Here is a 27,524-nt window from a genome sequence, read left to right on the forward strand (position 1 = left end):
TGTGTTCACACCTTTCCATGGCTGTTGCTCATAGACAATTACAACTGTGCAGTGAGACAACATTAGCTGTGTTAACAGAGAGGGCACACTCTGGACTGTGTGAGCTCCAAGGCTCTGATGGGTATACTTTTCTGGACAGCTATGTAACAGCATCCCTTTCATGCTGGAAAGGGAGGCATCGGGGTACCTGAGATACCCAAAATGCAGGTTGTTCTCTGTATTTCCTGTTTGCTGTTGTCTAACTCTTCAAAAAGACAAACACACAAAGAAAGGCATCTGGCATAAGCAACCACAACTTTCTACCCTGTGATTCTACTATGTGTGGACTATTGAATCTCTTGTGAAAAACTATATCCCCAACTTCACCCTAAATAGAAAACCCCATTATTATTCAGTAATGTACCTCAAGGCCCCAAGGCTACCTTGTCACATTTCACTCTGGTGCAAGAATCTAATTCTTTCCTCATAAAGTCAAAAAGAAAAAGGTGGGTGGTAGCCGTGTTTTCAAATATAGTTCAGGGTCAACTTAGAACCACTACCCTCAAAGGATGGTTTAGCAATAATATGAAAAGCTAACACAGCAAATGACAATTCGGCAGGATGCTATTTTTATCTCATCTGTCAGAGATCACAGTGTGGGTGGTATTTCAAGGAGAATGTTTTAAGTCAGAAAGACCTAGATTTATTTCCGGGTCATTTCTTCCAATTTACTAGCTCTAGTTACCTTTTAAGTTTTGCTTTCAATGCCAAGAGAATAGGAGAAATAATAACAATGTGTATCTCCAAGCCCATAGAGCTACGGGGATTCAATAGGACAAAGTAAGGAAAATGATAGGCAGGGTTCCTGTATTACTGTTTTATTGCTATTATTATTGAACAGAGTTAGGATGGGATACGGTTAAGCAGTGATCCAGTACCAATAGCATTTGTATCTCATTCTCCTCCTTACTGTGTGAACTCAAGCAAGTTATGAAGCTTCTCTGTACCTCTATTTCCTCATCTGTAAACTCTCAGCATCTACCTTGCAGCCTTGTGTATATTAAGTGACTCGATATAAGCTTTCTACAGTGACAGATTTTTGTGTTTGGTTGGTTGGTTTCTCTGCATTGTTTTGGAACCTGTCCTGGAACTAGCTCTGTACACCAGGCTGGCCTTGAACTCACAGAGATCCACCTGCCTCTGCCTCTCGAGTGCTGGAATTAAAGGTGGGCCCCACCAACACCTGGCTACAGTGACAGATATTTTAAATCCACACTGTCGATATGGTGTGTGTGGAAGTTACTACCAAAGTCTGAATTTTTCAAATTTCAATTTATTTTAATTCATTTAAGAATGATATAACTACCTGGTCTAGTACTGCCATCTTCATCAACATGGACTTTTACATAACTTGACCTTGGCAAAACCATTGGCATCCTTTAGTAAATGACAGCCTATGTTTTAGTGGAGAATAGTACCAGCTCTGGAGCTGGTGAAGAGTTTACAAACAAGCAACAGCTTATTTCAAGCAAGACCATGGGGTGAGTAGGAGGGAAGAAATTCAATTTCCATTGATACATGGAAGACATGATTGAAAGCACTTCAAATAAGGACTGTTAGGTGAATCTAATAAATTGTGTGAATTAAGCTGCCAACTTAAGTCATTTTCACTCTTTCTGAAACTTTTCTCCTATTTCAATTTCCTCTGTGTGTGTGTGTGAGGTGGTGAGGGAGAGGAAAGGAGAAAGTCTTTCCTTTTGGCCAAAGAATCTGACTAGCTACTCATTATCATGGACTTCTATAAAGGGCAGAACTCAGTGCATCAGTATTAATGAATACCATCCATTACCTTGAGGTATTATAGGTTGATTTTTAAAAATAGATATTTTCAGTGAAATAGCTGTATTAGTTACTTTTCTGTTACTGTGATAAAATATCATGACAAAGACAATCTATAGAAGGGCAAGTTTCCTTGGATTTACTTGTCCAGAGGAATAAGAGCCCATTATGGCAGAAACACGGCGGCAGTCAAGCATGGCAGTGGGAGCAAGAAGCTGAGAGATCAAATGCTCAACCACAGTAGGAAGAGGGAAAACTAGAAATGGGCTTAGGCTGTGAGACCTCAAAGCCCAATGCTAATGATGTACTTTGTCTATCAAAACTGCATCTCCTAAACCTCCCCAACAGCACCACCACTGGAAACTGAGTATTCCAATGCCTGAACCTACTGGAGACATTTCACATGTAAACCACAAGGCAGCAAAAACACCAGGGTCATGAGATAAGGCATCTCCAAGCTGGCATGTCCTGGGATCTTTTCTCTAGACCCTGACATAAGCATGTCTCTCTGAACTCAATACCATGAATGTTGTTCCCTGACCTAAGATCCTATAGACTGCTCTAAAAATCTCCTTTTATTTAAGGGTTTATGAGAGAAAGGGAGGGAGAAAGAGAAAAGGAAAGGAAGAGAGAGAAACAACAGAAGGAGAAAGAGAGAAAGAAGGAAGGAAGGTAAGATAGGAAGGAAGGAAGGGAAAAAGGAAGGAAGGAAAAAGGAAGGAAGGGAAGAGAAGGAAGAAAAGAAGGGAGGAAGGAATGAAAGGAAGGAAAGAAGGAAGGACGGGAAGAGAAGGAAGGAAGGGAAAGAAAGACAATATTGGCATTGAAATGCTGTCACAGCATAAAAAAGTGAACTGTTCAGAATTCCAGAAGAATTCAACATAAACACACACACACACACACACACACACACACACACACACACACACACACACACAGCCATTGTTCTCTGCTCCACAGAAACCATCACATCTCTTAAGTCAGTAAATACCAAGAAAATTTCCTATTCACTTCTAAGAAAATGGGAAGAAAGATGGCCACTCAAAATTACCAAGCAGGACTGTTGAATATGGATAGTTTAACTATTGGGTTGATGTTGCCTTGAGTTTTTATGATTTAGCATCCTCTAAAGATTCAGGGACAGGAAGTTGAAATTCTCAGGGCAAGAGACAAATATAAGAGAATAGATACCAAACCTTGTTAATTACATAAGAAACACACAACAGCCTGAGCAGAGTCCTCTTCCGTCAAGCACTTCTTGTCAGCCTCCTCCTAGTGACAGTATTGATATACTCAATCCAGACACTAATTGCAGAGATAATATGGGGAAACAAACTAATTGGCTGTGACACATGAAATTAGCCGAGAATAGTCTGTATTGTGATCATATTCAGATCGGATGCCCATCCACAAAGGAAAACACATGCTGCAACCTTTCTGTTTTGTGGGTTTTTTTTTATTAATTTTCATATTATTTTACACACCAACCACAGTTTCCCTCCCTCTTCTCCTCCTGTGCCCTCCTCATCTCTTTTCTACACTCCTTTCCACTCCTCAGAAAGGATAAGACCTCCCATGGGGGTCAACAAAGCATGGCATATCAAGTTGAGGCAGGACCAAGCTCCTCCTCACTTCATCAAAGCTGCACAAGACATTCCACCATAGGGAACAGGACTGAAAAAGCCAGCTCACGCACCAGGGGCAAATCTTTGTCCCATTGCTAGGGACCCCACAAATAAATGACATGCAGAGGTCAGTCCCATGCAGGCTCCCTAGCTGTTGGTCTAGAGTCTGTGAGCTCCCTCAAACTCTGGTCAGCAGTCTCTGTAGGTTTCCACATCATCATCTTGACCTCCCTTGCTCATAAAATCCTTCCTCACTCTCTTCAACTGGTCCAGTAGAGCTCGGTCCAGTGCTTGGCTTCGGATCTCTGCATCTGCTTCCATCACATACCAGGTGAAATTTCTATGATGACAATTAGGGTAATACCAATCTGATTACAGGAGGCCAGTTTAGACACCCTCTCCACTATTGCCAGGAGTCTTAGATGGGGTTATCCTTGTGGATTCCTGAAAGTTTCCCTGGCACCAGGTTTCTCCCTAATCTCATAATGGACCCCTCTATCAAGATATCTTTCATTGCTCTCCTGCACTGTCCCTTTGCCAGTACACCCATCCTCATGTTCCCATTCCCATCCCTTTCCCTCTACCAAATCTATCTAACCAATAGATCTCATCTATTTCTCCTTCCCAGGGAAATTCATGTGTCCCTCTTAGGGTGCTCCTTGTTACCTAGCTTCTCTAGGGCTGTGGATTGTACCCTGGTTATCCTTTCCTTTACATCTAATATCCACTTATGAGTAAGTACATGACATGCTTGTCATTCTGGGTTACCTGATTCAGGATGATTTTTTTCTAGTTCCACCCATTTTCCTGCAAATGTCATGATGTCCCTGGTTTTTACAGCTGAGTAAATACTCCATTGTGTAAATATACCACATTTTCTTTATCCATTCCTTGGTTGAGAGGCCTCTACCTGTTTCCAGGTTCTGGCTATTGTGAATAATGCTGCTATGAACATAGTTGAGCAAGTCTCCTTGTGGTGTGATTGAGCATCCTTTAGGTATATGCCCAATAGTAGTAATGCTGGTCTTGAGGTAGATTGATTACCAATTTTCTAAGAAACTGCCATACTGATTTTGAAAGTGGCTGTACAAGTTTGCACTCCCACCAGCAATGAGGAGGAGTGTTCCCCTTTCTCCACATCCTCTCCAGCATAAGCTGTCATCAGTGTTTTTGGTCTTAGCCATTGTGACAGGTGTAAGCTGTTATCAGAGTCATTTTGATTGGCATTTCCCTAATGACTAAGTATGTTGAGAGTTGAGCCATTTTTGTAAATGTCTTTCAGCCACTTGAGATTCTTCTATTGAGAATTTTCTGTTTAGATATGTACCCCATTTTTAATTGGGTTATTTGGTATTTTAATGTCTAGTTTCTTGAGTTCTTTATATATTTTGGAGATCAGCCCTCTGTCAGATGTGGGGTTAGTGAAGATCTTTTCCCATTCTGTAGGCTGTTGTTTTGTCTTATTGACAGTGGTCTTGCCATACAGAAGCTTCTCAGTTTCAGGAGGTCCCATTTATTGATTGTCAATATCAGTGTCTGTGCTACTAGTGTTATATTTAGGAAGTGGTCTCCTGAGCTCATGTGTTCAAGGCTACTTTCCATTTTCTCTTCTATCAGGTTCAGTGTAACTGGATTTATGTTTAAGTCTTTTATCCACTTGGACTTGAGTTTTGTGCATGGAAATGGGTATGGATCTATTTGCAGTCTTCTACATGCCAATATCTAGTTATGCCAGCACCATTTGTTGAAAATGCTTCTTTTTTCCACTGTATAATTTTGGTGTCTTTGTCAAAAATCAAGTGTTCCTGGGTGTGTGGATTTATGTCAGGTTCTTCAATTCAATTTCATTGATCCACATGTTTGTTTTTATGCCAGTATTAATACCAAACTGTTTTCAGTAGAGTTTGAAGTCAGGTATGGTGATACCTCTAAAAACTCCTATACAGGATTCTTTTAAATATTTTGGGTTTTTGTGTTCTTCCATATGAAGTTAAGTATTGTTCTTTTGAGGCCTGTGAAGAATTGTGTTGGAATTATGATGGGATTGCATTGAATCTGTGGGTTGCTTTTGATAGCATTGTAATTTTTTACTATGTTAATCCTACCTATCCAAGAGCATGGGAAATCTTTCAATCTTCTGATATTTTCTTCAATTTCTTTCTTCAAAGACTTGATGTTCTTGTCATGCAGGTCTTTTGCTTGTTTGGTTAGATTATTTGTTACCCTTATTTCCATGGATATAGTTAACTTACTTGGGTTGGAGTTTTCCGTCTAGTACTTTCTGTAGGGCTGATTTGAGGATAGGTATTATTTAAATTTGATTTTTTTTCATGGAATATTGTACTTTCTCTGTCTATGTTGCTTGAAATTTTTGCTAGGAAGAATAGTATTGGCTGGCATTGTGGTCTCTTAGTGTCTGCAAAACATCTGTCCAGAGTCTCCATTGAGAAGTCAGGTGTAATTCTGATAGGTCTGCCTTTATTTGTTACTTGACTTGTTTTCTTTGAAGCTCTTAATATTTTCTTTTTTCTGTATGTTTAGTGTTTTGATTATTATCTTTCAAGGGGACCTAATGCTGAGCCCATCAGGCTGCTCCTACCCTCAAATCCATCAGTAGTCAACAGTTTAGCAAAGTTGGATAGTGATCCATGAATTTCTCCTAGATCTATGATTGACTGTTGATGGGCCCAATCTGGTATAGGCCTCAGAAAATGTAGATTCACTTCTTAAAAGACTTCTACTCATTCTTGTGATGACCATGGCAAAGGCAAATGTACGAAAGCACTTCCCCTAGAAAGAGTTAGAGTCATCACAGTGAGCCTTCTTACTGAAGGTGTCATTGTAGCTTTTTCAAATGTAGATAAACTTCTATTTTAAAAATTCCAGTAGGTTTTGAAGTTATTTTAATAAGAAATAAACACTAGAATATAAAGCTGAGGACACCATATGAAACCCTGAAATGGATCAAGTCAAAACACCCTGGAATAAAGTGACAGATTCAGCCTTTCAGGGTTTTAGTAGAAATGACTTCCAAAGGGGAAGTTGGGGACAAGAAAAGATATGCCTTCCCTAGGGATAGTTGGCAATTTCTAGATATTTGTAGTGTTATCATTTGTGGGGTGCTGTTGGCTCTTGCTATCTACTGTGCAGAAACCAGAGATGCTGTTAAACATTTCTGTGACAACCTCCACAGATGAGATTCATCCAGTTCAAAAGATCACTGGTACTAAGCTTGAGAAATCCTGGTCTTGAGTTGACCATTGGCTTTACTACAGCTTTCAGACCAGACTAATCCATTCACACTGTATCAGCCCAGAAGCTTCAAAAGTAACTGCCAGCTCATGGGCCTGTGATCTCTTTAGTTGGCCTATCTCCTTCTCACTGAACCTTATGTGATTTCAGTTTTGTCAGGGTGGCTTCAAATTCAGTTCTGTCCTCACCATTTCTGAAAGCTCCCTTGCTCCTAGAGAACCTGTGGACATCAAAACAAAGTAGCTTTGGTTGTTTGGTTACTACTGGGTTACTGTAGCTTCCAACACCTCTGGCCATGTCATCTTGGGTTCTAGGTTGAGGCTCTCTCATATTAAGATTTGAATTTGAATACAATCCAGGTCAGTAGCTTCAAAATTTGTGTAAGATATTTATTTTATAAAAAGTAAAATGCCAGCACCAATGATCCTGCTTCAGAAAATACTTTCCTCCTTAAGAGATGATTATGGTATGAGCATCTTGTTCCTGTGTGCCTTGGAGCTAAAAGTAATGTAGCCCTTGTGTAAGAATTTTCATGAACTGTGTTTTTCAATGGAGCTAATCCTTAGTAATAAGGCAGAGTGCTCAAAATAAACAAATTACAGGCTCTACCATTTGGGATTCTAGTTTCATGATCTGGAGTAGGCTGAGACTTCTGTAATTGTAAGTTCCCACTGGTTTAAGTAATGACCCTTTCCAGCACACACTCCTTATCTTTAGACATGCCTACTGCTGTCTCCATCATTATTATCCTGCCCCATCCTTAGTGAGTCTAAACCCATCTCTCCACTCACAGTTCCTAGAAATTAGGGGTATGAAATGAATATGATGAATTACTTGAAAGTTTTATTTATCTGATAGAGTTTTTTAAACCTCATAGATGTAAATAAATTTAATCACATACCAGAAAAGCAAGACCATAAGATTTTATTCTTAGCTGTAAATTCAGTAAGCAAGGGTCCTTTTCATCAGGCAATAGATACTATTATCAAAGAAACAAACTATAAATGTTGAGAATATAGAGGAAAATGAACCCTTATACACCATCAATAGAAATGTATACTGATGCAGCCACTACCAAAATCAATAGGGAGGCTTCTCAGATACTAAAATTAGTATTACCATATGACCCATGTGTAAGACTTCTGAGTATATACCTGAAGGAATTTAATTCATCAGATCAAAGAGATCCCATAACTATAGCAAAGCTTTGGAATCAGCAGCCTAGATATTCATCTACAGATGAGCAGATAAAGAAAATAAAGTGTATATATACAGCAAGACTGTTTTTCTATCATAAAGAAGATGTCAATTCTAGGAAAATGGATGGAGATGGAGATCCAGATTGAATCCAAACTCAGAAAGCCAAATATTGCATGCATTCATTCATATAAAATAGTCTAGATTTTTTTTTATAAAAAAACAAAAGCATGAAACCAAAGGGAGAATATTTGAGAAGAAGAAGGTGATCAGCAGGCCAGGGATGGATGGTAATGGAGGGTGTGACCAAAGGACATTATTTGTATATACAAATATGGCATAACAAAGACTTGCTTTACATAATTAATAAGGCTAGTAAAATGGAGAGAAATAAAGAAAATTGATTGAATATTTGAGCGAGTCATCCAAGACCACAACCTGAGTAACTGTCATCCCAAACATGGAGCCCTGGTTGTCACAGAAGATGCTCTGCCAACTTCTCATAGTTTGGTGGATTGTTCTGGATAAACTTTCCAACACTACCCTCACATTCCCTGAACTTCTACCTTCCTGGATTCAGATGTGGCTGCAGATGAAACCTCCTGTGCCTATTTTAGTACGGAGGTTCCTCTTTTTCAAGCTTAACAAGTACTCTCCTCAGGGGTCCTTCTAACATGTCTACAAGAAAGCACAAGCCTTTGCACTATTTTCTGTCTCTTGACCTCTATAATCCCTCATGAACTGCCCAGGAAATTTGAGTTCTTTCCAGAAGCAGGGTTCACTTGGAACTGCCCTCACTTTGGAAATCTGTTGCTCCATGGGACATACTGCTGCCTCCTGCTGACAGAGAGCAGCCAGCGGCCACAGCTATTAACCTCAGCTCTAATTAGGGGAAGTTATATAATGAGGAAAAGAGTGGAATTGTAATTAGTAATGTTCCATCTTTTCCTCAATAGGTATTGCCAGTTAAAGCAATACTCTCTCCTCCTCTCTCTGGTGAGTTGCCAAGAAGCAACCACACTGCAAAACTTCAGGAAAGAAAGAAAGAAAGAAAGAAAGAAAGAAAGAAAGAAAGAAAGAAAGAAAGAAAGGAAGAAAGGAAGGAAGGAAGGGAATGGAGGAAGGAGAGAGGGAGGGAGGGAGAAAGGAAGGAAGAAAGGAAGGAAATATGGATGGATGGATGGATGAATGGATGGATGGATGGATGGATGCCTAAGGAGATGGCAACAGAAATCTAGAACTGTGGCTGACTGACGAGCTGTATTGTCATCTACCTTGTTTCACAGGTCCGAGGCACTGCTATGGTTGGCTCTGATATGGTTGTGACTGTTGAGTTCACTAATCCTTTAAAAGAAACACTGCAAAATGTCTGGTTTCACTTGGAAGGTCCTGGAGTGATTATACCCAAGAGGAAGATGTTCCGGTAAGTACCAGGACAAGGAGGGAAGCAGTGAAGAGCTGATTGAAAGCTATCTCTCTTTTTCTGTCTATCTATCTATCTATCTATCTATCTATCTACCTACTTATCTGTCTATCTATCTCTCTATCTTATATCTAACCCCAGTGACAATGTCTGACAAGTTGCTCCTCCTTATGGATTATTTCGGGGGTATGTTGGAAGCACCCACACTTCTACTATTAAATCCTTTATACCAACTAACTGAAGTAAAGGCAGGGATATAAGGCTTTAGGAGGTAGACTGGTTGTCTCCTGTGAGAGCAGAGTCACAATTCTAATCTAAGGAGGCTCATCCCAGAATTCAAGTTCAAACCATTTTGTCACACTACCTCTTTAGAAATCAATCAATGCTCCTTGAATATATTCAGTTTGTCAATATGATGGTGGAAGGCATCCCTTATCATAGGTCTTGTCTTTCCAACTCCATCCTCCAGATTTTACCAACAGTCACCTCCTAGAACTGTTGGTCTCCATTGCTGCTCTTTTAGTTGAACCTGAAGAGTTCTAGACTTGGTTCCTTCTTTAAGCAAAGACTAGTTCAGCCTATGTAGTAGTGTGAATAGAATTCTGCCTCTTCTATACCCAGTACCACCAGGTGAGTCTGTCTCTGTCACCTCTCTTAACAGACTGATGCTTACACAGCAGTTCATGCATGACCAGGTGACACTAACTGAAGAGACAACACACTCTTTCCATGTTCCTATCTTACCAGTGATCCTAATTTCTTGACTGGCACAATATAAGGCCCATTTCTCTTCATCTGGTGATGTGAAAATGTTTACAGAGAGGTCTCTCTTCTTTCTTTTTGTCTTCCCTACCAGGGACCAAATACCTGTCCTTTCTTCATCTTTCCCAACATTAATTTGATGCTCGAGCCCTCCCTTTCTTTACACTCCAATCTGTCAATGTTCTTTTTAAAGTGTGACATCTAGAATGGATCCTAATCTTTGAGGTTTATTACTTTCACTTCTACCACAAATAAGTCCCTGTCAACATCAATCAATCTAGCACATTTCTTGAGGGTGACCTTCTTAGGTATAGAAAAGAAAGTAGAGGACTCTGGAAACTGCCTCGTGACCCTATATGCTGGGAATTTTCCCAATGCCATTGGTAGAAGTCACCCCTCTCTGTGAGCTGTAGTACAAGCACTGGGCCTTACTCAGCCTTTCTAAAGCACCTTTATAGATTACAAAACACTCCCCACATTTCTGTCCAACCACAAGGCTGACAACTTCTGCATCCCATCATTTCAGAGTAGCCTTATACAACAGAGAAAATTATTTGAGTGCTTTTTGAAAAATGCAAACACAAGCCATAACAACCTCCCTCTGCTAATAGGAAAGTTGCAGGGAAAAAAGAATTAAATTAGAAATCAACGCCAGCTAGAGGAAGAGGTCAATAGCAATAGCCCTGCTTCCATCAGAAACGAGAGTCTCCCTCACCCATTCTCACACCTTCCCACTCCAATTAGATGCAGGAATTGCTCAGGCAAAGTGAAACACGTTCTCTTTGCTGAATGGCTGCCTGCTGTATCCAATTTTTCCTTCTTAGTAACACGAGCTTTCTCCAGGGTGCCAGAAAGTCCTGTTACACCTGCACTTTGACTGTCCTGGCAATTCTAGCTTGATCGAGGCCAGCATATGTGCTATGGTTTGTATAAGTGACCAATAGTGTTCCACTTAAAAAAATCTTTGGAGGGGAATAGATAAAAAATGAAGGAAGGAAGGAAAGAAAGAAGGAAGGAGCACTTGTTCTGATATTTGTTCCCACCATGATATCCTCTCTCATGCTGCTTTTTAGAATTACAACACCCATAGGGCCAGATATATTTGAACCCCATGTGTAATCCATATCTACTACAGAGAAGCTCTCAAGCCTGAAGACCTAGGGCAGGAACTTCCAGGATATTAACTAATAATTCTTCTAGATTCGTTTTTGTCTTTTAAAAATGACCAGGTTCAATGAATTAATTCAAGAGGGAAAACACCCCCAACTTGGTGATCTGACTTTACACTTGAGTTCTCAGAAGCTAAAAGCTAGACAGAGAGGAAGCACAGGTGCCGGCAGCTCATCGTGATGATAACTGCATTTGCCTGTGCGTGTTTGGGATGATAAATGGCCAGGGCATCCTGATGGCTCAGCACATTCCGCAGCATCATTTTTCACAACATTTGTGCCCAGGTCATAGGTTTATGCCAACATTATTCCACTGACTGAAATGAACAGAGGATTTTCTTCTTTCTGTTAGGTATTTATCTATGAGCAAAATGCTCCAAGTTTGAATTTTCTTATCTGAGTAACTTCATCTGTACACCCATTATACAGATGGTTTTGATAGCAAGAGCAAAAGAAGCAACGAGGCAGGAGATTTTTCTTTCTGTGGGAGGTAATTTCCTGCCTTACACAAGTCCACAGTAGACCCTGCAGGATGGTTACTTTTTTTTACAAGGTGGGAGATCGACCGATTATATGGGAAACCCTTGGTGAGAGAATGAGTGGATCCAGGAAGCAACATCAGAGCTGTTTTGAACCAAATGTCATAAATCCACACTCACATTGAATTAGTCACTGTACATTAAGGACTGGGCAAGGTGTGCCTACATGCAGGCAGAAGGAACTGCCCGAAACAAACAGGGCTCCAGCAGAGCAAGCAGTAACCACAAAGATGGAGGTGACATTCACAATAACAGTGGTACATTTCTAACATCTCTTGCCATAATTTTGAGGGCAGAACAACTATTAATTTTCCCTGCCTGCTCTTGCCCTATGATACTTAATACCCATCACCTTTTGTAAGGAAGCAATAGTGAAGTCAGTGTTTTTTCAAACTTTGTATCTTGAAGTCAATTTGAAAACAATGCTTGTATAGAGATTATATATAGATAATTTTGTTTCTGTTAAACTGGCTGAAATAATGTGGAGAGCCACTGCTACAAAGAACCAAAATAAGGAAAAGCATTGACTTCTACAAAGTCAGCTTGGACATTTTAATTATCATTGTGGAACACTGAGAGTGTTCATGGTCCTTCTCACCCCCTGGCTGTGCACAGGGGAGAAAGGCGGTTTCTCATTCTGTGTTTGGGGCTGTGTTAAGTGGCTCTTCTCAGCACTATGGCAAATCACCTGACAGAAGAAGACTATTGGGGCTCACAGTGTCAGGGGCGATGGTTTGTCATGGAGGAAAAGTCATGGCAGCTTGGCTCAGTGGCTCTATTCAGGGAGCTTGTAATGGGTGCTTCTCCCACTGGTAGACTGAAAAGCAGGGAAGCCAGGACAGGCTATCACTCTCAGAAGTGCGACTCCTAGTGACCCTTCTCTACAAGCTGCCCCTGTCCCCATTGAAGGGCTCCACAGCAGCTGGGACTGTGAGTCCTAGTGAACTTTTCACATTTCAACTGTAGCAGGAGCTCATTCCCTTCTTGGCCCAGAGCATGTGGCACAACAAGCATCTGGAATGCACATTGTTTTGCTGACTTTTGGTGTTTTCACTTTACACCAAAGACACTTGACTCTATATTTCTTCCTTCCTTTGACTCTGTTTAAAGTGATTCTTGAATCCCAAAGGCAAATAATCCCAAAGGCAAATGGAAACACATAAAACTGCAGCCTTTGGGCTACATATGGCTGTCTTTGGGAGTGCCCCTTCCTGGCTACTCCTTCCTAAACTAAGCATTTCCACGGTGTCTTTGTCGTTCTAAGTGTCCAGGAGAAAGGGCCTGTCTCTGGCCCTTGAATCTTCTCTTGGCAATCAGCAGCACTGACTACAAAATTTCTTAATGCCTTAGGTCCTTCTTTGCTTGGAACAGTACTATTTTCTGGTTTCCAAAGCCATCTCTGCTCTTAAGAGATAGTCCATCATCTTTTCCTCATCTCACTTTTCCCACAACCCCAGTTACTCCCGAGCTGGGCAGATATGAATAGTGAGATTCTTGACTGGCTCAGTCAGTATGAGATAGGCCCCTGGCTGGCTGTCACCATTTCAATATCTAATGCAAAGTGCAAATCCTGATGATAATGCTTTCCTCTAGCTTGGCATGGTGGTGAATGCCTATAATCCCAGCACTAGGGAGGCAGAGGCAGATGGATCTCTGTGAGTTCAAGGCCAGCCTGGTCTACAGAGCTAATTCCAGGACAGCCAGGGCCACACAAAGAAACCCTATCTTGGAAAACACACACAACACCCACCCCACAGCAAAACAAAACAAAACAACAAAAAAGGAAAAAGGTGAACACCTTCCTCACTGAATGGATTGGTAGGATGCACAGCTCAGAACCGTGTCCTGCTAATTCCATTTCCCTCATTCATCCCCATCCCTACATTTCCTCAATCTGGGTAAGTGCTCTTAAGGAGAAGTGAGGCTCCCTGCTCTTTCATGTGGTCAGACAAGCATTAGTTTATACACAGTCATACTCATGCAGTGCTGACCCAAGCAGTCCTCCAGACTCACATACCCAGGGAAGAGGGCTTGGCACAGAACTCAGCCTACCCACTAAGGCCATCAAAACTGATTATGGCCACAGTTAGCAGATCTACTCATCTATAGTAAATGACCATGTGGTGATGTCCCCTTCAATTCCTGCTTTGCCCTAAATCAGATTAAAGCCCAAGGAATGTTCTTGCCTCGGTGTTGCCACAACATGATAATCTTATAAAAATTCCAGCACACTATGAATTTATCTGGTAAAGATTATAGACAGAAGAATGAGTGAATCACTTTCTTGTCATCATATAACCAAGTAAAAGACCGGGTGCAGCTAAAATGTCAGCTAATGTTTTATGAGTCTTACACTCTATGCCCAGTGATGTTTGCTAAGATAAAAGCTATTTACTAGGATTGTCCATGTGAATCTCACAACAGTTCTACAGGGTAAGTACTATATGAGTCCCACTTCACAGATAAGAGAGAAGCTGAACACTTCCTTAAGGTACACAGTGATCAAGTGAAAGAGTCAGATCGGGGACCTGAAAGTCCCAACTCCAAGGTTCAAGGAGCTTTCAATCACAAAGCAGTTTTGTATCAGTCTAGGTAGACACCATGCACTGCAGAATGCTTAGATAGTAGTTTCTTAGTTTTTAAATAATTAAATTAATTCCAATTTGTTCTTCTCTTTATATAGATCCAACTGACAGGCAGCCATAACCATGAAATAAACCGCACACACAATAGTGTTTATTTTGGAACCCTACTATGACCAAAATTGTTTTCCTTGGTATTCTTATATAATCAAAATTTCCATTTTTCATAGTATTTAAGCACCTACAACTACTAAGAACACTGGCATGCCAGTGAGCCCTTTGGAGCAAATCTGCCCTGGGCAGCCTTTGTTGAGCCACCTACATGTGAAAGCAGCCAGTTCTGTTCTGGTCTTTTGACAGTTCTCCCATAAGCAACAGTCTAGAAAGAATCCACAACTGTCTCCAAGTCCTGTTCTCTTATCAGGGCCATTAGGTTGTGTGACACTGGTGATTCTGTAGATCTCATAGGACCTGTTTTCTCATCTATAAAATAGAATATTGGATTAAGTCATTTCTCACATGCTGTTCCTCCCTAAGCTGATGAACAAAACAAGATTGTGTGTGTGTGTGTGTGTGTGTGTGTGTGTGCGCATTTTTGTATTCATGTTCCTGTGTGTGTGTGTGTGTTTGCATGCATTTGCATGTGAAAGCCTGAGGTTAACATCAAGCATCTTCCTCAATATCTTTCCAGCTCATATATTGAGGTAGGGTCTCCCACTGAACCTGGAGCTCACTCTTCTGGCTAGCTGTGAAGCCAGTCTAGTCCAGAGATTCTCTGTCTCAATCTCTGGTGTGCTGGTGTGCTGGTATTGCCACATCCACAGTAGTTAGTTAGTTAGTTAGTTAGTTAGTTAGTTAGTTAGTTATTAGGTTAGTCTGTTTTCCTGTCTGTTTGCTTTGTTTGTCTTGAAATGGGTTTCAGAGATTCAAATTCTGGTCTTCATGCTTCTATGCCAAGTACTTCGCTCACTTGGCCATCTCCCTAGCCTCTCCCTAGCCTTCTACTCTCCTGGAAAAGACTGTCCTGGTTTCCAGGCAACCCAATATTTGCCATCCCCAAAAGTCAGAAAACCCAAGCCAGGACTCCTCTTTGTGTAAGTCTTGCAGGAAGCTCTTCATACTAAACCAACCAAAGTCATCTGCCTTCTTGGAGAAATAAAACCTGTGAAAAAGTAAGCATAACGGTCATAAGAAGGCATCTGTTATGGACTGTAGTATGAAATGCAATGTTCAGTTATAGATCAGGGAATGGAAGGTATACCTTGGTCAGACCTCTTCTCCATCCATTTGCTAATTATACAGTCTTGAAAAAGTGACCTCCCTGATTTAATTGTTAAGTAGCTACCTAAGGCATCACATACCATACATATGAAGTTGCATATATTATCCCCTTCCAGATTTATATGGATGTGTGAGAAGCACCCTAGAGAAGCCTAAGTATCTCCCAGACCTCACTAACACCAGTCATCCCCAGGAAGAGGTTTGTCCATAAGGCTTGGGCAAGTCTTTGAGCATAGACAAAAGAGGAAAGGCTACTCAACTGTGAGGATATATCAGGGATTTGGCAGAAAGAAAACAACAGAGAGACACATTGGTAGAGGTAACTCAAGCTGGTGGATAATTATAAATATAGATTACAGAGAATGATGATACTTGGTTTCAGGTGATGAGCTAGGGAGCAAGTTTCATCCTATGAGGGTTAGTGAGAGCTAATGAAAGTGTCAGATCCTCAGCAAGGGCTGATGAAGGTTCAGGTAGAACTTTTATCCCAGGAGGTACCCAGTGGAGCAAAGATGATATAAGGCAGAGTATTCCCATGGACAACGCCATGGGGGGAGGCCTTGGAGCCAAACTGGAGCTCATAGCTAGGGGTGATTAGCCAAGATCCCACATCCTATTGGAGATCAGCAAGTGCATCCAGGTGGAAGAAGTCATGCTTAGTGGTGACCAGATTTGCACAGCCTCACAAAGGGGCCTCAGTTGGGCCATGACTTGATGAATTAGCCAACTAGATTGAAGAACCTAATGGGTGGTCCTATGACCATCGTCTGCTGAGAGAGAGGGGGGACAAGTGTTTCAAGCTTGAGTTCTCATTGTTCCTAGTTAAGATGGGAAGCTAGATCACCATCCTTTCCCCTGCTTTTAAATTTTCAGTGAAATCCGGCCCAACACCACTGTGCAGTGGGAAGAAGTCTGTCGGCCATGGGTCTCGGGCCCTCGAAAGCTGATTGCCAGCATGACCAGTGACTCCCTGAGACATGTGTATGGAGAGCTGGATCTGCAGATTCAAAGACAACCTACGATGTAAATGCCCAGGAGGCTCAGCTGGACCTGAGCACCTGGCCTATTGCACTCTTGGCTACGGAAATCCTAGTGGCAAAATAATAGCTAGTTCTTGCTTTACTTGAGTGTGAAGGAGACAGATCCCAGAGTGAGGATGCTATGTATTTCATAGAGAAGCTTTGCCAAACCCAGGCCATTGGACGAGAGAGTTAGTTTTAAATTGATCCAACCTCCAAAGTATCTGAGCATTAGCTTTAATTAAGCTATAATTAAGCCTTCATAGCTCATAAGAGTAAAAGTCATCATTTATCATTGCAAATGGCTACAGCTCCACATAGCAGAGGGCTTCCCTTGAGCAGGTGGGCAGGTGGGATATGCCCAATACCTGGCCTCAATTAAGACTTCTGATCCCCACCCAGTCTTTGGGGGATAACATACTCCGCCAAGGGAGTTCATGATTGGATCCTTACAATTCTATTCCCCTTTCTTAGAATTAGGCTGTACCCTCTGTGTTAAAATATTTTTTCAGGAATTAAATGTGACATCATTTTTCTTCTTGGCAAAGCCAGAGAAAGGTCTTTCATCTTGCACCTGCAGCCAAGGAACTGCCTGCCAAATTTCACAGATTACCTTGTGAGAAGATGTGGCCCCACATTAACAAATTGCATTTGTGGAGAACTTAATCACCTAAGAGGAGATAAGGAAGCAGGTGCAGTACTCAGATCTATTAAATAATGTACTTTATGGTGTCGCACTGTGGCCTGATCAGGACAGCATGAATGAATAACCCTTATTTTAACCCTTTCTGCGGTAGAGGACTAGAAAGTAAGGACACCAATTTGGGATTGGAGAAAATGAGGAATCCATGTCCTTATCTAGTGATTATATTTCACCTGTCTCTCTGAAATTATCTCCTTCACAAGATGACATGGGCCTATGTTCTTTTGACTTTTGTTTTAAGACAATAATAAAATTGAGAAACTAGGAGATTTAGTAGTTAGACACATACAAGACCAAACAGATTCTCATCACCTATTTCCTTCATGTTCCAATAGCAAGCCCTTGCCTGAACCATTGGGTACTGAGAAGTAATGTAGACTCAGCCTTGCAAATGACCAATGTTACCATTGACCCAAGGGCAGAGGACACAAAATCCTTTGCCTTATGTGCCAAGGCTTCAACGGACAAGATCGCTGGTGTCTATTTTTAAGGCAGATTTATAGTTAAAATTTCCCACTGAAATGCCTTGGGGTGTGATTTTGGTCAGCTGACTGTGATTCTTAGCCAAAAAAAAAAAAAAAAAAATGAAAGAAAAATATACAGTAAGAAGTAAGTTAGAGGAAGAAAGCATAACAGAATGCTGTAGTCTATAGATATGCACTTCTAATTCATTGAGAGTTTCTTGTACCATCAGTGCTAACCCCTGAGGGCCAGCAGACCCTTTCTATAAGCATAACTCCATGAAGTCATCTCGAAGCATTAGCATCTAATTCCAAATGAAATGCATTTTGCTAGACTTTAAGCGAGCTTAACTTAGTATGTTGTTATTAATGAGAGTGTAATAGATGCCTATAATAAAGTTAATCTGATTACATGTGCATAGAAGTAAATGGTGTTAATTTTCAACACTACATATGGCTAAACTCAACTGCCTGGAAAGTTCTTCTTCCCCTGCAGTATATACCCCACTCTGAGTAGGAGGACATGCCTTTGCCCCTTAGGTAAAATGATTAATCACTATTGATGTTGCCATTAGCAGTCCTTGCCTTCTCTCTGCATTTTGTTAACCATTTTCACTGATGAAGGCAGTGTGCATGCTTAGTTAAAAACGAGCTTCTAGCAGTTGAAATTTCTCCATAGATATCTTATGCTTATGAACAATTTCACAAAACATCACGATGAATGGGCAGATAGGCAGCATAGACATCTGTCAAGATAAGCACCTATCATAGTGTTAGAACAGGGATGGAAAACATATAAGAAAGTATATTCAGGAGCACCTATCATCATAGCAAACCACTACAAATAACTGCAACTCAGACAGGGCCTCAGGATACTTCTCCATCTCTGACAGCAACTAATGTCTGACCTAGAGCTAGCACTCCAGGTGAAACCTGTTTATCACACCTATCTTAAAACCAGCCCATGCCCATTGACAGCTTAGACTCCATAGTGCACAATAATGCTATTGTAGTGTGGATCTTGTCTCTCAATGGTCAATGTAGTCAAGACTTAGTCCTCTGTATGGCCCTATTAGGAAGCGATAGACTCTTTTGGAAGTGAGGTCCAATAATAAGTCTTCCTGTCATCAGAGGAAATGCTGGTACCCCAGCCTCTTATTCAATCTTCAACTTCTTGGTCATAAGGTGAGTAGTGGCTTTGTCTTTACTGTCTGCCCCAGCCATTATTTACTTACCACAGACCCAAAATCAATGGGGCCAATCACTCATGGCTGGCACCTCTGAACTATGAGTCAAAGGAAACTTATCTCGGGAATTTGTTACAATACCTCAAAGTGGGATAACAGAAATGCTGTCTCTCACAGCCATGTTTTAGCAAGGGTAACAAGCAAAGTGTCTCAGCTGACAATAGAGAATGAGAGTCCCAGCTCCTGCCTATGTTCAGCTGTCAAGATTTTAAGCAAATTTTTTTTTAGTTCAGAGCTCAAAACAGAATAAGGGTAGCAACATTACATGCCCACAAGATTCTTTTATGAGACATGCTAACATTAATAACATATACAAAACAGATAGAAGATGGGTAGATAGACAGACAGATCTAATTAGACAGATTTTTATGGTTTCCTATATGCTTACACACCATCAATCTTGTAAAGAAAGCAAATATAACTATTCCCGGCCCATTAGTGAAGAATCCAAGAAGCTGTGAATTGTGGTGAGTTGATTTTGGGTGATAACAAACAGTGAAAACAAACTCTGGTTTCAGAACAAACATTTCTAGCACATTCTTCAATCTTGTCATCTCCTCAGACTAAAGACTAAGATTGAAGATCTTCAGAAAAGCACAAAGACATGCATACACATGTAATAGGAATATTAGGAGCAATGGGGTTTGTGTTAGATTCACTGGCAACTAAAAACAAAAACAAACACAGTATCCCAAGTGGAAGGTCATCAATTATGGATGTGTATCCCATGTTATTATAGCATGGTCAGAAGGAACAAGGTGTCATTCTGGGCAGATATCAGAGTCAATAAAGACAACCATCAAGCCAGTCACCTTTCCTGTCATCTAGCTATCACCCTGTCACCCACCCAAGCACCCAGCCATCCAGGCACCTGCCCATCCTTTTCTCTACTCACAGGCCCATGCATGCAATGAGAAGTGCATGCTCTCTGATCAGAAAGTATTTATCAGGCCAGGGAGAATCAAGACAGAGATGCAGAACAGGGCAATAGCAGTAGCATGGACATACTACAAAAACTCAGGGGAATAAAGAGGGAAGGACAGAAGGATACCTAGACATCTTCCCTTGTTTCCTAAATTGAAACTTCAAAAACAACAAACTAAAGGATTTTTTCACAGAAAAAAAAAAAAAAAAAAAAAGCCTGTCTGATGGCGGGAAACCGAACCATGACCACAATAATTGACTTGTGTGACAACATGGTGAAGATGCATCAAGGTAAGAAATGCAGGTATTGGTCAGAATTGAGCACTAGTCAGAATGACGTTGCTCCTTCTAGGGTGTGATTTGGAGTAGAACTAAGGCCATGGGCATGTGGGGTGGGAGACCTAACTCATATCGATTAAAAAGAAGGGATGGGAAATGGGGTACATTAGTGCCCTACTGGATAAAGTGGGAGGTGCAATGTAGGAAAGGGGAGTGTATGACACACAAGCAAAATTGGGACAACCAGATAAATATGATGTGCAAAGACCACTCACTGGTAGTCCAGGATCTTGGTGATAGAACCATGGTTCCTCTGTCTTCCAGAAAGTCCTCCCGCTCGGCACCAACTGCTGCTGCAGCACCTCTTCCGACCTTGCAGTTCCTTTTCATGAACATTTCCCTGCATGTGTATCTACTTTTTATATCATACACCCCATTCCCTCTACATCTGCCCCTCACCCTTGCAGTGTCCTCTAAAGGAAAATTAACAAAGAAATCATAAAAATAAGATAAAAAGAAATTATGGCATAAAGATGAGTAAAAAATGCAAAGAAGAATATCATTTTCAAATAAAAACAGACAAGCCAACAAAACAAACACTTCACTCCTCCCTGTTTGCCTCAGCATTGCCTCTTCGCTGGTACTGGGAGCTGCTGCGTATTGCACAGTATACTCCTTTATCCAAACAGCTTTCCTTGCAAGTGTCTTTGTGTAATGTGTTATCAGTCAGGTTCAAGGCCTCTGGTCTCCAGCACACCATGAACACTGGGCCTCCATGGAAACTCCTGAGACATCCCACTGTTGCCCAGGGTCATGGAGACCCTGTGGTTATGGTTCCAAAGAACCAGTTCCTTCATATGCTCTAGTAGCTCATGGGGTGGCTGTTGGGGTGTGACAGCTTAAAGCCTTGGATGTGTACCTGAGTGGCTGCTCAGTCTGTCAGTCTCAGCTACTGGGACCATTCCCCTCAGGTGATAGGCAGAGCCAGCTCTCCCAAGTGTGTGTGTAGGGGTGGGGGGATAACTCTCCTATTAGAGGTAGGGCAAGCTTCCACATGCCAGAGTCATCAGGGTCCATTATCCCTAGGCTGACAAGGGGAGTGTTCAGCTCTCTGTTGAGATCAGGGAGCTCTCCCTGGGCCAGTGAGAAAGGGGACCAGCTCAGCAAGGCCTTTGTACTTCAACTCAGGGTACAACACAAGGGTCCCTCTGGTAATATGAGCAACTGCCATCAACACAGACCCAAGCTGTGGCAGGACCACTGGATGAGACACGGTCACCAGAAGCAGCATGTGCCTGGATGACACCATGGATCAGGTGACAGGGTATGCTTCTGAGATGGGCATGGGCCCAGCAGCAGTGTGGTACTGATAAACGTGATTCCTATTTGTTAATTCTATTATAAATGCAAGACTGAGCACATGTGTATAATTCTTTTGTCTTGACTATAACAATGAATTCAAAAATTATGATTCCAATAAAGAAATCTTCCATTTATGTTGATCATTATAAAGAAACGTCGAGTATTTTCAGGAATATCTCAATTAACTTTATAGAGTATAAGACACTAAAAGCTTATATAGATCAACCAAATATTCCTTTGTCATAAAGTTAACTAATAGGTATAATATAATAAAACCTCACTCTACAATGAAAAACAATAGCTTCAGTGATGTCTCTGTTGCCAATGTTAGCCAGGAAATGCGGGCTGTCCGTTGGGAAATTTGAGCTTAAATAATAGCATAAGCTAGATACTCAAAGAATAATATGAAGGCATTACACTTAAACCATTTTTTCCTTCATCCTGACTCCAATAGGCTAATTTAAAGGCAACCTGGTAGCTATGCATTCTAAGTCCTTAATGTTTCATGCTGACAGTGCTAGCCACACATAAAATAAGAGCTCGTAACAGAACACTGACTATACCTCGAATTTTGAAAATTAACAGTTAATATAATTAGGTGTCCAGAAGGGTCTTTTATTCTTTTTATGTTAGCAGCACTGTTAGCTGTAAAGCACACTTAAGACACCATGGCATGCTCAGTCCCAAGCTACACTGAGAAGCAGCAAAGAATTCAGCTGAGACAGTGAGATAAAATATAGGCCCTGAGCTCTGCCGGTATACATTGCACTAACCCTTCTGGAAACCATTTTTGCCATTAAATACTAATTCTCGATGCACAATGAACCAGTGTTTTCACTCCTAAGTATATTTTAAATGTGCGCTATAATGGAATTGATAAGTAACCTGTGGCATATTTGTACAATTAAGCTGTACACATTGCAGTAATAAATGCATAATAAAATAAACATGTCCATATAAAATATTATTTAAAAAAAGAGCTTCCACCTGGACTGGAAAACAAGGAGCCAGATGCTAAAACTGAATGCTATAACACAAGTCTGTTAACTCGGAGGTCAAAAATGGGAAAAATCAACCAGGCTAAGGATTGACCTTGGCAAAGGGATAGTGACTAAACTAAGACATAATAGAATTCTAGAGATTCTGGCACTGTTCCACTTCTTGCTTGGGATATTGTAAAACTTACATTGCTAATTTTTTCATTTATTACTATTGAGGCAAACTAATGCCCCAAACTTCATTGCCTAAAACACCATTCATCCATTCATTTCTCATAGTCACTATAGGTCTGTATTCTAGCTGTGGCTTAGCAGTGTTCTCTAGTGCAAGAATCTCACAAGCTGCCATCAAGATACCCCAGTCTTTGGGGTTCATCTGAGGTCTTGACTAGGAGATGCTTTGCCTTCACACTTGTCCATAGACTCCTCACAGAACTGGTGGGTTGGTCCTCAACTCCTTACCAGCTGTTAGCTGGATGCCTCTCCCAATCCCTTGCAATACAGTTGTCTCCATGGGACATCAGGCTCACATCACAGTGCAGAAGTAAAAGGCAAAGGCAAGCCATGCAAGGCAAAGCACAAATCTTGTGAGCTAATCATATAAGAAGAGATAGCCTATAATTTTGTTATGGCTATTAAAAATCAGTCACTCTGAAAAGAACTTATGTGAACTATAGCTTGCTAAGCATCCCATTAAAAGGAAAAACAAGAAAACTATACCCTCTAGTTTCCATTTCCTGGGTCTCTTCCCCAGGCACACAGTTCCAGCTCATCCGCTGATGAGCCCTGTCCCCAACCTGGGTGGGCTAACAACTGTACTCAGGAGGTGACCACACCAGCCAGAATTTGTGATTGGCCCACCTGCCAAAAAAACTGCATTCCTCTCTAGTTTCTGTTACTTGGGTCCCTTCTCCAGGACCACATGATCCCAGTCTGTCTTTGGCCCCACTGCTGGGCCCTACTCCCAACATCAGTGGACTTCCACCACTCAGGAGCATGCCACACTAGCCAGAAGCTATGCAAGCAACACCAGTAAGAACAGATGCAAGCCACACCAGCTTGAACAGACTTCAGCTGCTCATGTGCAAACCATAACAGTTAGAATAACAAGTGCAAGCCATATGAACCAAAACAGAGAGTCCTGCTGCACTAAGACCAAGCTAACCACCAGATGGTCAACTCCCAACTTGGAAATAAACTCTCAACTAGACCGGAAGTCTACCAAAAATCAAGGCACAAAGACTAGAAAACCAATGAGGAAACAGAAACCAAGGAACAAAACATCTATCCACAAAGGTAAACTCAGAAAACAGGGACTAGAACTAATCATCCCAAACCCATATGCCTAAAGACTAGTATAAAAATACACTCAACAACAACCAAGGCAATATGATACCAGCAGAGACCAGCTATCCTACAACAGCAAGACCTGAATATTCCAATGCAGTTGAAGCATAAGAAAATGACTTCAAAAACAACTTTATGAAGATGACAGAGGTCCTTAAAAAGGAAATGTAAACCCCACTAAAGAAATCTAAAAAAAAAAGACAACCAAAAAAAAATCAACAAATCCCTAAAAGAATTCCAAGAAAGGCAAGAAAAAACAAACAGGTTGAGGAAACTATTAACAACATGAAGATAATAAAGGCAATATAGAAAGCACAAAGTGAGGGAATTCTGGAAATGGAAAACTTGGGTAAGTAAACAGGAATTTCACATGCAAGCATCAGCAACAGAATTCAAGAGATGAAAGACAGAATCTCACCTCTTGAAGATACAAAAGAAGAAATAGATTCATCAGTCAAAGAAAACCTTAAATCTAAAAAAGCTAACACAAAACATTCAGAAAATCTGGGACCATGAAAACTAAACCTAAGTAAGTAATAAAAATAAAAGAAGAAAAATCTCAGCACAAAAATCCAGGAAGTATATTTTTAAAAATCATAGAGGAGAATTTCCATAACCTAAAGAATGACATGTCTATAAAGGTATAAGAAACTTTAAAAAAAAAACACCAAACATATTCCATCAGAAAAGAAAGTCCTTGTGTCAGGAGGACCCTAAGAGAGGCATACATGGTCCCCCAGGGAAGAGGAAAGGGACAAGATCTCCTGAGCAAATTGGGAGCATGTGGGGAGGGGAGAGGGAGTTAGGAGAAAGAGACGGCAAAAAGAAGAAGGGAGAGGAGAACATGAGGGAGCAGGAAGATTGAGTCAGGGGAAGAATAGAGGAGAGCAAGAAAAGAGACACCACAATAGAAGGAGCCATTATAGGTTTAAAGAGAAATCTGGTACTAGGGAAATGTTCAGAGATCTACAAGGGTGACCCCAACTAACAATCTAAGCCATAATGGAGAGGCTACCTTAAATGCCTTTCCCCGATAATGAGATTGATGACTATCTTACATGCCATCCTAGAGCCTTCATTCAGTAACTGTTGGAAGCAGAAGCAGACACCCACAGCTAAACACTGAGCTGAACTCCTGGAATCCAGTTGCAGAGAGGGAGGAATGATGAGCAAAGCAGTCAAAACCAGGCTGGAGAAACCCACAGAATCAGCTGACCAAACAATGGGGAGCTCATAGATCCAAGATTGATAGCTGGAAAGCCAGCATAGAACAGTCCCAAACCCCCTGTATGTGGGTGTTGGTTAGGAGGACTGGGAAGTCTATGGGGCTTCTGGTAGTGAATCAGTATTTATCAAAGGACTTCGGGAGCCCATTCCACATAGAGGGATACTCTCTCAGCCTAGACACATGGGGGAGGGCCTAGGCCCTGCTCCAAATGATATGACAGACTTTGAAGATTCCCCCATGGAAAGTCTCACCCTCACTGGGAAGCAAAAAGGGGATGGGATAGGGGATTGGGGGGGCAGGGGAAGAGGGGAGGGAGAGGGAACTTGGATCGGTGTGTAAAACAAGCTTGTTTTAAATTTAAATTAAAAAGGGAGGAAGAAAGTACTTGTGTCACATAATAATGAAGACATTAAACACACAGAACAAAGAAAGAACAATAATAACTTTGAGGGAGAAAGGCTAAATAACATATAAAGGCAGACCTATAAGAATTATAACTGACTTGTCAATGGAGACTCTAAAAGTCAGAAGATCCTGGACAGATGTTCTGCAAACTCTAAGAGACCACATATAGCAGTGTAGACTACTATACCCAGAAACATTTTCAATCACTATAGATGGAGAAAACAAGATATTCCATGACAAAGTCAAATTTAAATATTATCTAATCCACAAATCCAGCCCTACAGAAGGTACTAGAAGGAAAACTCCAACACAAGGAAGTTAACAATACCCACAAAAACCCAGGTAATAGATAACCCCATACCAGCAAAATCCAAAGAAGGGAAACACTCACCACCACCACCAACAACAACATAATAGCAGGAATTAACAATCAGTAGTCATTAATATCTCTCAATATCAATGGACTTAATTCACCAATAAAAAGACACAGGCTAACAGAATGGGTATGAAAACGGGATCCATCCTTCTTCTGCATGCAAGAAACATGCATCAACATCAAAGACAGACATTATCTCAGAGTAAAGGGTTGGGAAAAGATTTTCCAACCAAATGGACCTAAGAAATAAGTTGATGTAGCTATCCTAATATCTAACAAAATAGATTTTAAAGCAAAATTAGAAGGGATGGAGGAGGACAAAAGAAAAATCTACCATAAATACATCTCAATTCTGAACATCTGTGCTACAAATGCAAAGGCACCCATATTTAAAAAAAATTACTAAAGCTTAAATCATACATTGACCCCACACTTTAATAATGGGAGATTCTCTCTCCAATGGACAGATTGTCCAGACAGAAACTAAACAGAGAAATAATGGAACTAACAGATATTATGACTCAAATGGACCTAAGGGACATCTACAGAACATTTCACCAAAACACAAAATAATGTGCCTTCTTCTCAGGACCTCATTGAAACTTCTCCAAAATTGACCATCAACTAGGCCACAAGCAAGTCTCAACAGATACAACAAAATTAAAAATAACTCCCTCTATCCTATCAGACCACCAGGGATTAGAGTTTCATTTCAACAACAACAGAAAACCTACAGACTCGTGGAAACTGAACAACTCTCTAATGAATTACAAATAGGACAAGGAAAAAAATAAGAAAGAAATTAAGGATGTCTTAAAATTAAATGAAAATGAATCCACAACAAACCCAAACTTATGGGACACAATGAAAGCAATGCTGAGAGGAAAGTTCATAGTACTAACTTCCTGCATGAAGAAATTAGAGAATTCTCAAGCCAGTGACTTAACAGCACTCATGAAAGCTCTAAAAAAGAAAGAAGCAGACACACCCAAGAGGAGTATATGATAGGAAATAATCAAACTCAGGGCTGAAATCAATAAAATAGAAACAAGGAATCAATTAAACAGAGTTGGTTCTTTAAGAAAATCAACAAGATAGAAAAACCCTTATCCAAACTAACTAAAAGGCAGAGATAGAGTATTCAAATTAAAAAAGAAATCAGAAACAGAAAGGGGTACATAACAACAGATACTGAAGAAATCCAGGAATCATTAGATCACACTACAAAAACCTGTACTCCACAAAAATTGGAAAATCTAAGAGAAGTGGTCAGTTTTCTTAATATATATCATTTACCAAAGTTAAATCAAGATCAGATTAAACAATTTAATTAGACCCATAAACCACAAGGAGATAGAAGCAATCATGAAAAGTCTCCCACCCCCCAAAAAAACGTTTCATTGAAGAATTCTACCAGACCATGAAAGAAAAACTAATACTAATATTCCCCCAACTTATTCCACAAGATAGAAACAAAAAGAACATTGCCAAATTCATTTTAAAAGGTCACAGTAACCACGATGCCCA

The 27,524-nt window shown here is 40.7% G+C and overlaps 1 protein-coding gene across 1 annotated transcript in view; it reads left to right on the plus strand.

The window, feature by feature from the left end:
- Positions 1-18,244, plus strand: part of F13a1 (coagulation factor XIII A chain) — a 166,245-nt gene extending 148,001 nt beyond the window's left edge. Inside the window, exons 14-15 of the mRNA XM_051194436.1 lie at positions 9,179-9,315; positions 16,522-18,244. Of these exons, the coding sequence (XP_051050393.1) occupies positions 9,179-9,315; positions 16,522-16,675 (291 nt within the window). The 3' untranslated portion in view covers positions 16,676-18,244. The remainder of the gene's footprint in view (positions 1-9,178; positions 9,316-16,521) is intronic.
- The last annotated feature ends 9,280 nt before the right edge of the window (positions 18,245-27,524 follow it).

The sequence above is a fragment of the Phodopus roborovskii genome, unplaced genomic scaffold, assembly GCF_943737965.1.
Source record: "Phodopus roborovskii unplaced genomic scaffold, PHOROB, whole genome shotgun sequence".
NCBI lineage: Eukaryota > Metazoa > Chordata > Mammalia > Rodentia > Cricetidae > Phodopus > Phodopus roborovskii.